At 47.4% G+C, this 12,971-nt stretch overlaps 1 protein-coding gene across 1 annotated transcript in view; it reads right to left on the minus strand.

Annotated features, from left to right (window-relative positions):
• Positions 1-3,589: 3,589 nt before the first annotated feature.
• The window catches only part of LOC309347747 (uncharacterized protein), a 33,074-nt gene continuing 23,692 nt past the window's right edge, over positions 3,590-12,971 (minus strand). The window contains exons 15-21 of the mRNA XM_081872518.1: positions 11,852-12,057; positions 10,360-10,593; positions 9,200-9,480; positions 8,074-8,286; positions 7,487-7,589; positions 5,111-5,304; positions 3,590-3,864 (exon numbers count right to left, since the gene is read on the minus strand). Coding sequence (XP_081728644.1) covers positions 3,736-3,864; positions 5,111-5,304; positions 7,487-7,589; positions 8,074-8,286; positions 9,200-9,480; positions 10,360-10,593; positions 11,852-12,057 — 1,360 coding nt within the window. The 3' untranslated portion in view covers positions 3,590-3,735. The remainder of the gene's footprint in view (positions 3,865-5,110; positions 5,305-7,486; positions 7,590-8,073; positions 8,287-9,199; positions 9,481-10,359; positions 10,594-11,851; positions 12,058-12,971) is intronic.

Consider the following 12,971-nt stretch of genomic DNA (forward strand, 5'->3'; position numbering starts at 1 on the left):
TGACCCGGAAGCTGTACGCCGGCTCTCTCGGCCAATAAAGCGAGATGAGCGCCGCAACCCCAGAGTTGTCCGCGACAGGACCTAATGGTCAGGGGTCCCTTTAACTTTACTAGTAGTCTGTATAATGCCTGAGCCCTAATTCCTGGGCTCCTAGACCCACAGCAAGGGTTAAAATCTGGTATGAACTAGCCAGGCCATCTTTTTGGTGACTTACTGGGGAAACTGTACGCCAGCTCCCTCGGCCAATAAAGCAAGATGAGTGCCGCAATCCCAGAGTTGTCTGTGACTTGACCTAATAGTCAGGGGTCCCTTTACCTTTACCTATAACAAAGGGAAGTAGCTTTGTGCCAAATGGGTGCTCCCCCTCAATCACCTGGCTGGTAGGGGCAGCAGAGTCATGTGTGAGAGTTGTAAGCAGCCTTCAGGCGGAAGCCAGGGAAGGAAAGCCATGCTTGATTTCTGTTGCCAGGGTGGGTGGGCGTGTACGCAAATAGGTAAATATGCAAATGGGGTGGTGGGGTGGTCTAAACCACTGAGCGACTTGGGATTGCCAATCAGAAGGTCAGCGGTTTGGATCCCCGCAACAGGATGCGCTCCCGCTGCTCTGTCCCAGCTCCTGCCAACCTAGCAGTTCAAAAGCAAGTGCAAGTAGATAAATAGGTACCGCTGCGGCGGGAAGGTACGCTCTGGTTTCCATCATGGTGTCCCATTGTGCCAGAAGTGGTTTAGTCATGTTGGCCACATGACCCAGAAAGCTGCCTGTGGACAAACCCCGGCTCCCTCTGCCTGAAAGCAAGATGAGGGTTGTGCAACAATAGTCGCCTTTGACTGGACTTAACCATCCTGGGGTCCTTTACCTTATATATGCAAATAAACCATATATCATAAAGACCCCACAGTCACCACTGACCCTCATTCCATGGAAATTGAACCCTGCACCTCAGATTGAGGTGGTGTGCAACATTATTCTGTGGCACCAGAGCAGGGGTGACCAACCTAGGAGAGGGGCCTTTGAGCGCACTGAACATCCAGCCTGTCATGTGTTTAAATCTGGTTTTAGATTATGGTTGATTTTAATTATTATTTCTGAATGTTTCAAATGCTTGTTATTTTCTTTTACAGATAAAAAGGAACAGGGAGAAAGAGAGATGAGAAATGCGCACACACAAAAAACCCTCAACAACTTCACTGCACTTTGAGGCAGTAATGCGAACACACACCCTCAGTCTTTTGCAGTAGCAAGCCTAGCCCTGGATGTCTGCCCCCAAATGTTGCCCTGATGGGGCAGGAACCAGCAGCCACTCATTTCCCCCTTGCCTTTTTGCACCCCTCTGCCTGTCTCTCACCATGCGTCCTCAGAATTGCCACAATCCTGTACTTTTCTGCATTTCATATCTCTCTGACCTCACTTTTTACTATTTCCTCACCCAACCATACTCATAACTTCCCGCCTTCCTTTAACTTGACCAAACACTCTTTAAATTTTAGGGTCTGAATTTGATGGGGAAAGCTGTGACAGTCCAAACTGAGCAGACCCAAAGAGGTGACCTTTTAGCTGCAATCAGCTGTAACCGCAAGTCTTTCTCAAGGGAGAAATTGCTTCACAAGCAAATGAGGCAGTTGTGTCTGCTTGCTCGACTGTCATATTGAGAACCAACTATTTCCTTGTCTTAGTTTTAAGATTTAACATGGTATCCTAACCTTGGGAAATAATGGCTCCCCAACACAAAACCTGTGAGCAGTACTGAGATCACTGAACTCTTTCCCTCGGCAAGAGTGTTGATTGCCCAATTTCCTGGAATGGGGTAGAATTGGCAATGCTAGCTGGTACAACAATTCTCCAAAATAAAAACATTTAAAAAGATGTTAGCTGAAGAGACCAGAAACAAAGCAGGAGAATTCAAAGACAGAAGCTTTCATTTCAAAATAATACTGAAACACACAAGCACTTCATGCACATTTTCAGTACAATTCTCATAGTAACAGGTCTCAGGCTGCAATACTTTCAGAGTAAGTGTGCATAATATCCCCCCCCTACTCATTCTGCACAAGGGGAGAGAGAGGGGGTTCAGCTCAAAAGACTTGGCAGCAGCCCCAGTCCAGCAAACTGACTAGATTCCTCCCTCCTTCCCTTGTCAATAGTGCAGATCACTGATGAGTGAAGGGATGCCAGGAATCTGGGTTTGGGGTGAGGAATTCAGAGGTTGCAAAAGCACATCAGCTACACATTTACCCATCTTTGGCTGCAGGCCAGTTAATAACACCCAGCACCACGAGCCAAATATGAGGGATTCTCCACCTTAGCTGCTTTGTACATGTGGACTGGGCAGCAACAGCCCCATCACATAGCTGATTCTGAGTGTTCTTAGCAATGCAGGAGAGGGGCAAAGGCGTAGCTCAGTGGTAGAGGAGCTGCTTAGCATGCAGAGGGTCACCGGTTCAATTCCTGGCATCTCCAGATAGGGCTGGGAATGTCCCTATCTGAAACCCCAGGAAGCTGCTGCCAGTCAGTGCAGACAAAATCAAATGGACCAGTGATCTGACTATGTATCAGGCAGCTTCCTATCTTCTTCCTAAGAGATGGATCCAACCATCTGGTTTTATATTAGCACCATCCATATCAAAATGCAGTTCAGTGTACAACCGTAGACAACACTGTAAACGCCCCCGAAGACTGATTCACTCCACACAGACACAGGTAATTGTTTAGAACAGAAGTCAGTACACAGGTGCAGTGAATTTGCCCGAGATAAAGGATGCCCCTTCAGGAATAATGACACACATACTGAAATAAACAAGTGGGATGATGGTGGATGACCTCTATTTCCCATTTCCTAAAACCCATCCTTCTGAGTTTCATGGATAGAAAAATCAGTGGTCAGTTCCAAACATCTAAACCAAATAGGTTTTCCACACACTTAACTTGCCTTCAGATAATTTCAAGCTGAAAATCTTGGGTTGGAGCCCAGCTTAGGATACAACCCTAACCAAGCCTACTTGTTGTTCTGTATGGGACAATGACAATAAAGATTATCGAATTGTACCAAAAGCAAGTCTTATTAAAATCAATGAAGTTAGAACTACAGCCTTAAACTTGTTGAAATCATGTTAGTCTAACATGATTCACCTGCTCTAAACATGGCTTCACCAACTGGCTTCACCTGCTCTAAACATGTCTAAGACTTCAGCCCTAACTCTGCTTTGGAGGAAGCCCCACTAAATACAACAGGACTTACTTTGGAGTAAATATGATTAGGGTTGCATTGTAAGCCTGGATACAATGCAATGGTACCTCAGGTTACAAACACTTTGTGTTACAGACTCCGCTAACCCGGAAGTAGTACCTTGGGTTAAGAACTTTACCTCTGGATGAGAACAGAAATTGTGCGGTGGCAGTGGGAGGCCCCATTAGCTGAAGTGGTACCTCAGGTCAAGAACGGTTTCAGGTTAAGAACGGACCTCCGGAACGAATTACGTTTGTAACCATAGGTACCATTGTACTCTTAATCTTTACACAGAGATTAAAGATTATCTATCCCGGCTCTTTTGAAAAGGCAGCAAAAAAAATTATCATGTACACGTGTATAAGCACACTGCAAATATCTATTAGAAGAGGTACAAAGTAGAGCTCTCTCCTTTTCCCATCCCAGCTGAACCACACCCACAGCCCTGAAGCCAGGCCAGGATTTCCCCTTTGTTCACTCAGTCCATCAGGGCTGTTCAGAAATGCAGTCCTCAAGAGATCACACATCCTCTTCTTTTCTGACTCCTCTGTTGCTGTATCTGAGACTCCAAGCTCTGGACCTGAGATTGAAGCTTTGAGAATTCCTGCTGGTACCCTTCTTGCTGAAGACGCCTCTGCTCCTGTCAGAGGAAGGGGGTGGAGAGATGCATAACAAAGTCAGCATCTGTTAATTGTAACACATGTGTGTGTGAGAGGGGGGGGGGAAGCATAGAGGATCACAAAACAGATGGAACTGGTCTACAACAGAACCCAGAGCTGCCAGCTCCCAGCAGATCCCAGGATCCATGGAAGTTTTCAAGGAACGAACAAAAACATGTTTCATCCCCTGCTCATGAAGCAAAGAGGGCCACATTTCCTTCTGGACCATCTTTCAGAGAGCACATGTCAGTGATGGGAGGGGGCAGAAACAAAAGTGGTTGGAGTAATTCATGTAAATTTTGTAGCCTTGTATAGTAGGTGTCAGGGACTGGCTGGACAGGAGAAGGTGTCAGATGCTGAAGGGGCACAGGGTTTAGTAAGCAGGAAGAACCTGACAGGGAGCAGTTCAGACTCTGAGGCTGAAGCAGAGGAGCGGAGGTGGTCAAGGGACGGCTGAAGAACCGAGGAAGTCTCCCTCTCCTGCTGCGACAAACTCCCCTCTCCACTTGCCTCTGAGAACCAGTGGTCTCCGAGATGGGCTAAGCAGAGGCCAGAGGCATGCCAATGCAGTTTGAGACTGCTTGGGAAACATCCAGGAAGAGGAGGAGCCTTAGAGAGGGTGGAAGACAGGGACCTTCAGTCCTGGCAACCCTTCCATGGGGCAAGACCTACTGGGGAGTGTTGCTGAGACCGCAAGGCCAAGTTGCATATTTGTTTCCTTGAAGGGTCAACTTCACCAACAACGGAGACCTGCGTTTGACAGTAGGCTAGCTTCTACACATGCTCCACTCTCTAGCCAAGGAAGCAAGATGAAGGGTGGTTCCAGAGGGGTTTAACAATCAATCCCTTTTCACAGGGAACTTTTGAGTATTATAGCTCTGGGGTGGGGAATAGGGGGCCTCCAAAAGAACTCTCAGCATCCTTTACCAAACGACAGCTCCCATCATTCTTTGAAGGAAGCTGCGGATGTTCAAAGTGGTATCACCAGGGCTTTCGATGTATGGTGTGTCTGTGGCTATAGAATAATATAGCCATCCCTAGTGCACTAACCATTGTGTCAAGAACATGTTGCAGAATACAATGAAACACCAGTTCTGAAGGGCCCCCTTAAGCTCCACTTACTGGTGTGCCCTTGCTGATCATGAGACCTACACATAAGGAACTGCATGTATTGAAACCTCATTTTTAAGAAAAGCAAACAATATGGGAGCAGAGAAGGGCTGTTACCTGGAGCTTCTGGTTCAACAATCTCTCATTCGCAGCCAGGAGGGCCCTCCTGTCTTCATCCATCTTGGCCAACAACTGGCGCTTGTGCTCCTCATAACTCCGATCCTTTTCCCGGATCATCTGCTCAGCCTGTTCTTGCATCCGTTTTTGCAGCTCAGCTTCCCGCCTGGTGGCCTCAGCCCTGGCTTTCTCCACTATAGTGGGAGAGGAACACCGTTAGCAGGAATGTCTTCTCCCACCAGTGGTGTTTTTTGAGCTGTAGAACAGAGGGGGCCTTCCAGATCTCAGTTGGGTCTTCAGCATGTCTCAGCCAATGTGACCATTAGTGAGGGATGGGAGATGCAGTCCAGCCACCTCCAGAAGGTCATAGCCATCCCATTCCCTGCCCTGCAATGAGCCCTGCTTTTTAGAGTGGCCTGTAATTTAGTGGGTCAGAGCTCCTGCACATTAGCTGGGTGGAAGAGGAAATGTTAAGTAGGTGTTGCTCGTCATGCAAGCAATACTTAATGAAGTGTCCTCTTGTAATGAAGAACATAAGAACAACCTCCTGGATCAGGCCTGGTGTGTTGAACTGAAAGGTAAGCTGGTCTGGAAACTTTGCATATTGATGGTCAAGATGACCCCTGCCTAACCGATAGCAGCTGCAGCACTGAGCTTGTGTGTGCTTCACATGCTTTGATGTATTCACAGGCCCCAGGCATAGCTAGAGGGGGAGGTATGGTTAAAACCACCCACTTGTTTTCCCAAGAGACCCCAGGCAATGGTTAATAGCAGGCACCTGTGTTTCCATGTGATGTAAAGGTAAAAGGTAAAGGACCCCTGAATGGTTAAGTCCAGTCAAAGGCGACTATGGGGTTGCGGCGCTCATCTCGCTTTCAGGCAGAGGGAGCCGGCGTTTGTCCCCAGACAGCTTTCCGGGTCATGTGGCCAGCATGACTAAACCTCTTCTGGCACAACAGGACACCGTGACGGAAACCCGAGCACACAGAAATGCCATTTACCTTCCTGCCACAGCAGTATCTATTTATCTACTTGCACTGGCGTGCTTTTGAACTGCTACGTTGGCAGGAACTAGGATAGAGAAGTGGGAGCTCACTCCGTCACTGGGATTCGAACCACCAACCTTCCAATCAGCAAGCCCAAGCGACCCAGTGGTTTAGACCACTGAGCCCATGAAGATTGTATGTATCTTTACTTGGGTGCGGACAAGCCATCTCCTTGCTGCAGTCCGTCCCATGGAATGATGTGAGCAGGGGGACAGAGGGAGCTGTCAGACTTTTGCTCTAGGTTTGAACCCTTCTTTAATAAATTGTTACACCTGACCGTTCTGGTGGTTTGGGCATATTTCTTTGGAATTCCTGCATATCCAAACTCCTGGGAGCCCTCCTCCGACTCTGCAGGGTGCTTCAGCCAGGTCAGCGGCCCACCTAGTCCACCAAAGTCTTTTCATGAGGGCCAGCCAGATGCTTATACAAAGGCCACAAAAAGGGTTTGACCGCAACAGCACTTTCCCCACTTGTGATCCCCAGCAGCTGGTATTCAGAAACATATTGCCTCTGCCAGCGGAGGTTCCCAGCTATGCCTCTAACCACACTGTTCTCCACCTGAGAGCAGGTTCTGCAGATCTGCCTAAGGTGCAGGAGTTCTGCTGTCTTTTGCACCTCGCGGGGGTGGAGCCTTGCAGATGCAGAACCTGCTCCCAGATAGAGAACAGCACAGTAGGAGGAGTAGCTGGGAATTCAGGGCAGTTGCATTCAGGGCTGGTCTAGTCCAAAAGCACAGTGCTGGCATTACCTGAGGTGGAATGACTCAAGAGGCAAGAGACTACTTGGGGAGATGCTTGATACAGCAACGCAGGTTGTTTCACACTTCTTAGGACAAGAACATCTGGGATAATGAATACCTACCACTGTGCCTACACAGAGTCTTAGTGGGTTGTGTCCAATGCTGGTCCTACTCAAGAGTAGACCAATTGAACTTAACAGACATGACTAACTTAGGTTCATTAACTTCACTGGGTGCACTTTGTAGGACCAGCCTTACAGTTGCGCGTTTTCGGGTTGCGGACCGCGCCAAACCTGGAAGTACTGGAACAGGTTACTTCTGGGTTTCGGCGTGCTCGCACATGCGCAGAAGCACAAAATGACGTCACGTGCATGGGCCGAATTGCGTCACACGCATGCACAGACGTGGCGTTTCAGGCTGCAAACGCTGTGGGTTGCAAACATGCCTCCCACACAGATCACGTTCGCAACCCGAGGTACAACTGTAGATACAATCCATTGTTTACTGTGTTATCATATTTTCACAGCTACAATGGCCTGTTGGGGCCAGTATGTCTTCAAGGCAAACAAAGCCTACTGGACAGGTGCTCACCTTCAAGCTCCTTCTGTTTGTCCGTGAGGGTCTGGTCAGCCTGCAGAATGGACTGGGCTGCTGTCTCCTTGGATTCCAGGAAGTCTTGCAGGGCCTGGGAAGCCTGAAGAGGGGAGAGTGAGGTGGCTCATTTGGAACTTGGAGAAGAATCACAAAAGACAGCTCTGGGCACTTCCAGATGGGTATCTATTGTGAACTGGCAATCCTCATGCATACACAATTTTCACAGTGACCTCACATGTCACATGATCCACACCACACATTTAAAGTGCACAGCTTTCCCCAAGGAATCCTGGGAACTGTTTTACTGCAATCCCTAGGATTCCTTGGAGGAAGCTGTGTGCTTTAAATGCATGGGGCAGGTCATCTGACTGATGTTACTGCCATCAAAAAGCAAGTCCATATCCCCCCTACCCCCTTAATCTGGATTTAGCATAAGAAAAACTTAACTAAAACCCTATTGCCAGTGACTTGTTTGCAATATCCAAATGACCCAGTTGTAATATTAAGCTCCCATATGGAAGCACCCACTGAAAACAGGAATCCCCATGCAAGAGCAGAGAAGCCAAGGTTGATGACCGACATACCATTACTCCCTTCTCAGGCGCTTGGTGATATTTCTCCACTACTTCCTTCTGATCCTTGAGGAACCTTTGATAGCCACCAGGCACTGCGTATTCCCCATTGCTAATCCTCTCCTCCATTTCTTGGAATAGCTCCATGAGCACAGCCAGGCAACGGTCTGATGATGCCTGCTCGTTGCGAGTGCACAACTCCTGAAGTTTTTCTTGTAGCTGCCTCTGGAGGAGAGAGGTGGGCAGAGTCAGATAAAGCAGATGTTCCCTAATAAAGAAAAGCCTGTTATCCCCTGTTCCAGGAGTTCTCCAACCCTGAACCTCTTTGCTGGTCCAGCTGACCAAGGCAGTTCATAGGTGGTCCACTCCTTCCAACAGCCCTGATCTTCATCGTCCACCATCTAATCTGGTTCATCCTAAACTTGGGGGGGAAATCTCCAACCAATCTTTCTGAATCAGGCCCAGATATTAATTGGAGCAATTTCAGATGATATAACCCTGCTGTTCCTTGGAAACTCAATGAGATTTTCCCATTTAAGATTGGAAAAACAAGCAACTGACACAAACCAAAATTGACAGGTTAATCCATCCCTACTCATGAACATGATAGGGGAACAACTCAGATTAAGATACGATTTCTCCTTTTGTTAAAAATGGGGGGAATATCAAAAAAGTATTTTATTTTATTTTTAAAAGGAGATCAATGGGGGGACAAGCTTCCCTGAAATACTGCTTCTCCACCACTGCCAATCTTCCCCTGTAACTTGAAGTCACAGAAGAGTCTTCAATGTTGTCCAAGATACCCCCTTCATTTACTCAAGGCAAGAATGTGGTCCAAAAGGCCTGAGCAGCATCCTATGCTTAGAACCAGGCCGGCCAATATGCTCCCTTCCAGATGTTGCAGGACTCCCAACCTACCATCATCCTTAGCCAGGATGGGAGATGGTCAGGAATGGTGGGAACTAAGAGTCCAAAATATCTGAAGGCTACCACATTGGCTGTCCCTGCCTTAGAACGTGCTCCAGGATTTGCTGGGATGCACAGGAGTTCTGCAGCAGACAGAAAAGGCTCTTTGAACTTAGGAAACCAACCAATAGGGCCAACATCCTATTCCCACGAGAGACATAGAATCCTGTACCCCTAATTCTCTCTGGTGCACTTGGTCATCGTCCTTGAAGGCACGGGCCAGGAACACTTGAATGGCCTCCTCTTCGCAAACAGCGTGCACTTGCAGAACCTCTGCGATGTCCTCAGTGGGAGAAGTCAACATGAGGTCCACCATTGCCTCATAGCGGTTCAGTGCATCCTTCACGGCGGCCTGGTTCTCAATCTGAGCCAAGGCCAGCACAGCGTTCTCGATGCAAGGCATACATCCGTTGCGGATGGAGTCCACATAAGTCTCCACTAGGCTCCCCAGGGCTGCAAAAGGGAGAGGAGGGCAGGCTAACTCAGTTGTCTATTTTATTTCATTAACTTTCTGTCTTTCTTCATCCAGGGAACTCATGGAGGCAACAGCTGTTTTATTTCATAAAATCCACAGTTGGTTTTTTTTAATAGAACACCAGACCCTTCTCCAAAGAACTAATGTCTAAATTTTGGCCTCTTGCACGAAATAAAAAGATTTTTTAAAATCCTCTCTATACTTGTGAGTGACTCCCTCAAATCCAATGGGACTTGCTTCTGAGTAGATCCGTATTTGGACTGGGAATTTTCTTTGGCTTCATGGGCCAGATTCTTATGAGAACTGACCTTTGGTACCAAATGTGAGAAGTGGGCAGGGCAACCCACTTGACCATCACCTGGCGTCACAGTCGATTTGGTGCTCTGAAGTTCAGACTTCAAAGCCTCTTGCAGGAAGAAAGGCACTGCTAAAGTGAGGGGACAGGGGGACTTTGTTTCAGTGGAAGCTGTGATCCTGCCAAACCAAGCAGCATTGAACTCCCCACTCATCACCTGATGAATGAGGGTTAAATCCTCCTTGTTCTGGCTACATGGGTGAGTTCCCTAAAGAAAAATGGAGCAGGATTAGCCCTAATCCTGCTGTACTGGCTACGTGGGCCAGTTTTTTGTGTGGAGAACTGGTATGAGCAGCCAACATAGAATTGCCCCCCCTCACCCAACAGCTGATGTCACACATGCATTGGACTGATATTAGCTAATAGACAGGCGGTTATGGTTTTGGAAAAAATGGCCTCATAAGTCAAAATGGAACCCTGATGAGCCAAAGATGCCCAACCTCTGCCCCATATGGAATATTCCAGGAGCCTTTTCAGTATATTTTCCCCTGCTTCTACTCACATGTCCCAGTCACCAAGTGCCCTCCCTGGATCACTTTGGCCTGGGCGTTCTCATAAATGTAGCTGCAGAAACAGTGCGTTTGCTTCACGAACTCTGCGCTCAGCCTCGATTCCGGGAGGTCCTCCAAGACGGCCAAGTCTTTCCGCGACGCTGGGCATTCAAAGGCAAAGCACTTGCGGTTGGGGAAATACTGCCGCAGGAATTTCTTTGGAAGATCTTGCTTTTCGGGGGCATCTAATATAGAATCAAATTACACATAATACCGTTAGTATAAAGTGCTTCAACAGCTAGGGACCATTTACCTGCAAGGCTGCCTTACACAATATACAGTGGTACCTCTGGTTGCGAATGGGATACGTTCCGGAGGTCCGACCGTATCCCGAAGTTTTCGCAACTGAAGTTTTCGCACTTCTGCGCATGTGTGAGCGGTAAAACACTTCCGGGTTTGCCACTTTCACAACCCGAAGTTGACTTTACTTGAGGGTAACGTAACCCAAGGTTCCACTGTATTTGCTCACTTGACTGCTTTGATCCGCATAACTGGCACAGCTGCCATGCAATACCAGGTCCACATTGTCAAGAAATCACTCTTAGTGTGGCAGAACCCATACTTTGGAACGCCTTGCTTACTGACATCGGGCAATCACATTCCCTATGCAAAGACATCACCTTGCCAACAAAGGTCTGTATAGTTAAAGCTATGGTTTTCCCAGTAGTGATGTATGGAAGTGAGAGCTGGACCATAAAGAAGGCTGATCGCCGAAGAATTGATGCTTTTGAATTATGGTGCTGGAGGAGACTCAAGAGTCCCATGGACTGCAAGAAGATCAAACGCATCCATTCTTAAGGAAATCAGCCCTGAGTGCCCACTGGAAGGACAGATCGTGAAGCTGAGGCTCCAATACTTTGGCCACCTCATGAGAAGAGAAGACTCCCTGGAAAAGACCCTGATGTTGGGAAAGATGGAGGGAACAAGAAGAAGGGGACGACAGAGGATGAGATGGTTGGACAGTGTTCTCAAAGCTACAAACCTGAGTCTGACCAAACTGTGGGAGGCAGTGGAAGACAGGAGTGCCTGGCATGCTCTGGTCCATGGGGTCACGAAGAGTCGGACACAACTAAACAACTAAACAACAACATGCTCTCTTCGGCACCTGCTAAAACATTTTTTCCTTGGACAAGCCTATCCAGACCTGCAGAATGTTGACATGTGTTTTTTTTACTATGGTTTTTATCTTATTGTGGATTTTAAGTACTTCTAAAAAACATGTTAGGAACCTTTTTTAGAATCATAGAATCATAGAATTGGAAGGCATCTAGTTCAACCCCCTGCAATGCCATTTTAAACTGTATAATTGTACTGGTAATGTCACCGTTGCATTCTTTTTGTAAACCACTTTCAGGTTTTGTTTTTACAAGCAACCCTACTAGGCCTCCGCTTCAAAAGCAGCAAGGCCCAATCTTTTCAAGCAAGGAAAGCTCCCCACAGCACCTTTCTTCAACTTCAGTGCGTGCTCCAGATACTCGTCCTCTGAAATAGGGCACCCATCCAGCTTCAGCTGCAGGGTGAAATCCCGAACAGTCCAGATGAAGGTTGGGAAGAAGAAGGCAAAGTCATCAGGCATCTCAAAATATCTGTTACTGCTCTGCCTGGTCGATGTCTTCACCTTGATATGCTCAGTTAATTCAGACACGTAGCTGGGGACTCAGTTAAGGAAATGAGTCATGTTTCCCCACCCCCATCCCAGAATAGAATAATAGTTTCTCAACAGTCCCTCCTTACAATGTTTTGCATCTGTGATATCTATACTGGTGTCCTCTATCTACCTTTTTGTGATCATCACCAGAAGTCAGGTTCTGTTTCCCTTGCCCTTCAGAGACACAATGGACTGGGGCACCAGACAGGGCCTTCTCAGTAGCAGCACCAAGGCTGTGTAATGTCCTTCCTTGAGAATGTCAGTTCACTCTCTCCCTTTCAGTTTTTGTTCAGGGATGGGGATTCAGGCCAGTGGTCAGGGATGTGGGAGTTGTAGTCCAGCCACAACTAGAGGACCACAGGTTGGCCAAGCCTGTGCCAAGGGAGAAGTCTAATCCCCCCAACACCAAACTACATTTCCCAGGGTTCTCTGGTGCAAGTTGTTTTACTTCTCATTGAATTGTGCAGTGAAATGGCACTATGCGCCTTTCTTTTAAACCTGGATTTGCCCTCACAGAAATCGAAATCACCCTGACTTGGAATGGCTTGGCATTTTCACTTACCGCACTAAGCTTCACAATTCCCTAGGTGTTTTGTTTTAGAAAACGCTAAATTAAAAAATAAAAATTCTAAAGTGGATATGCAAGGAATCCTCACACCATCAAAACATGCAGCAAAACAGGACCCCAGTCTTTTTTCCCCTTTGATGGATCTTTCCTATATACCATATTTTTCGCTCTATAAGACACACCAGACCACCAGACGCACCTAGTTTTGGGAGGAGGAAAACAAGAAAAAAAATATTCTGAATCTCAGAAGCCAGAACAGCAAGAGGGATCACTGCGCAGTGAAAGCAGCAATCTCTCTTGCTGTTCTGGCTCCTGGGATAGCTGTGCAGCAAGCATTCGCTCCATAA

The sequence above is a fragment of the Podarcis erhardii genome, assembly GCF_964252035.2.
Source record: "Podarcis erhardii genome assembly, chromosome: 7".
NCBI lineage: Eukaryota > Metazoa > Chordata > Lepidosauria > Squamata > Lacertidae > Podarcis > Podarcis erhardii.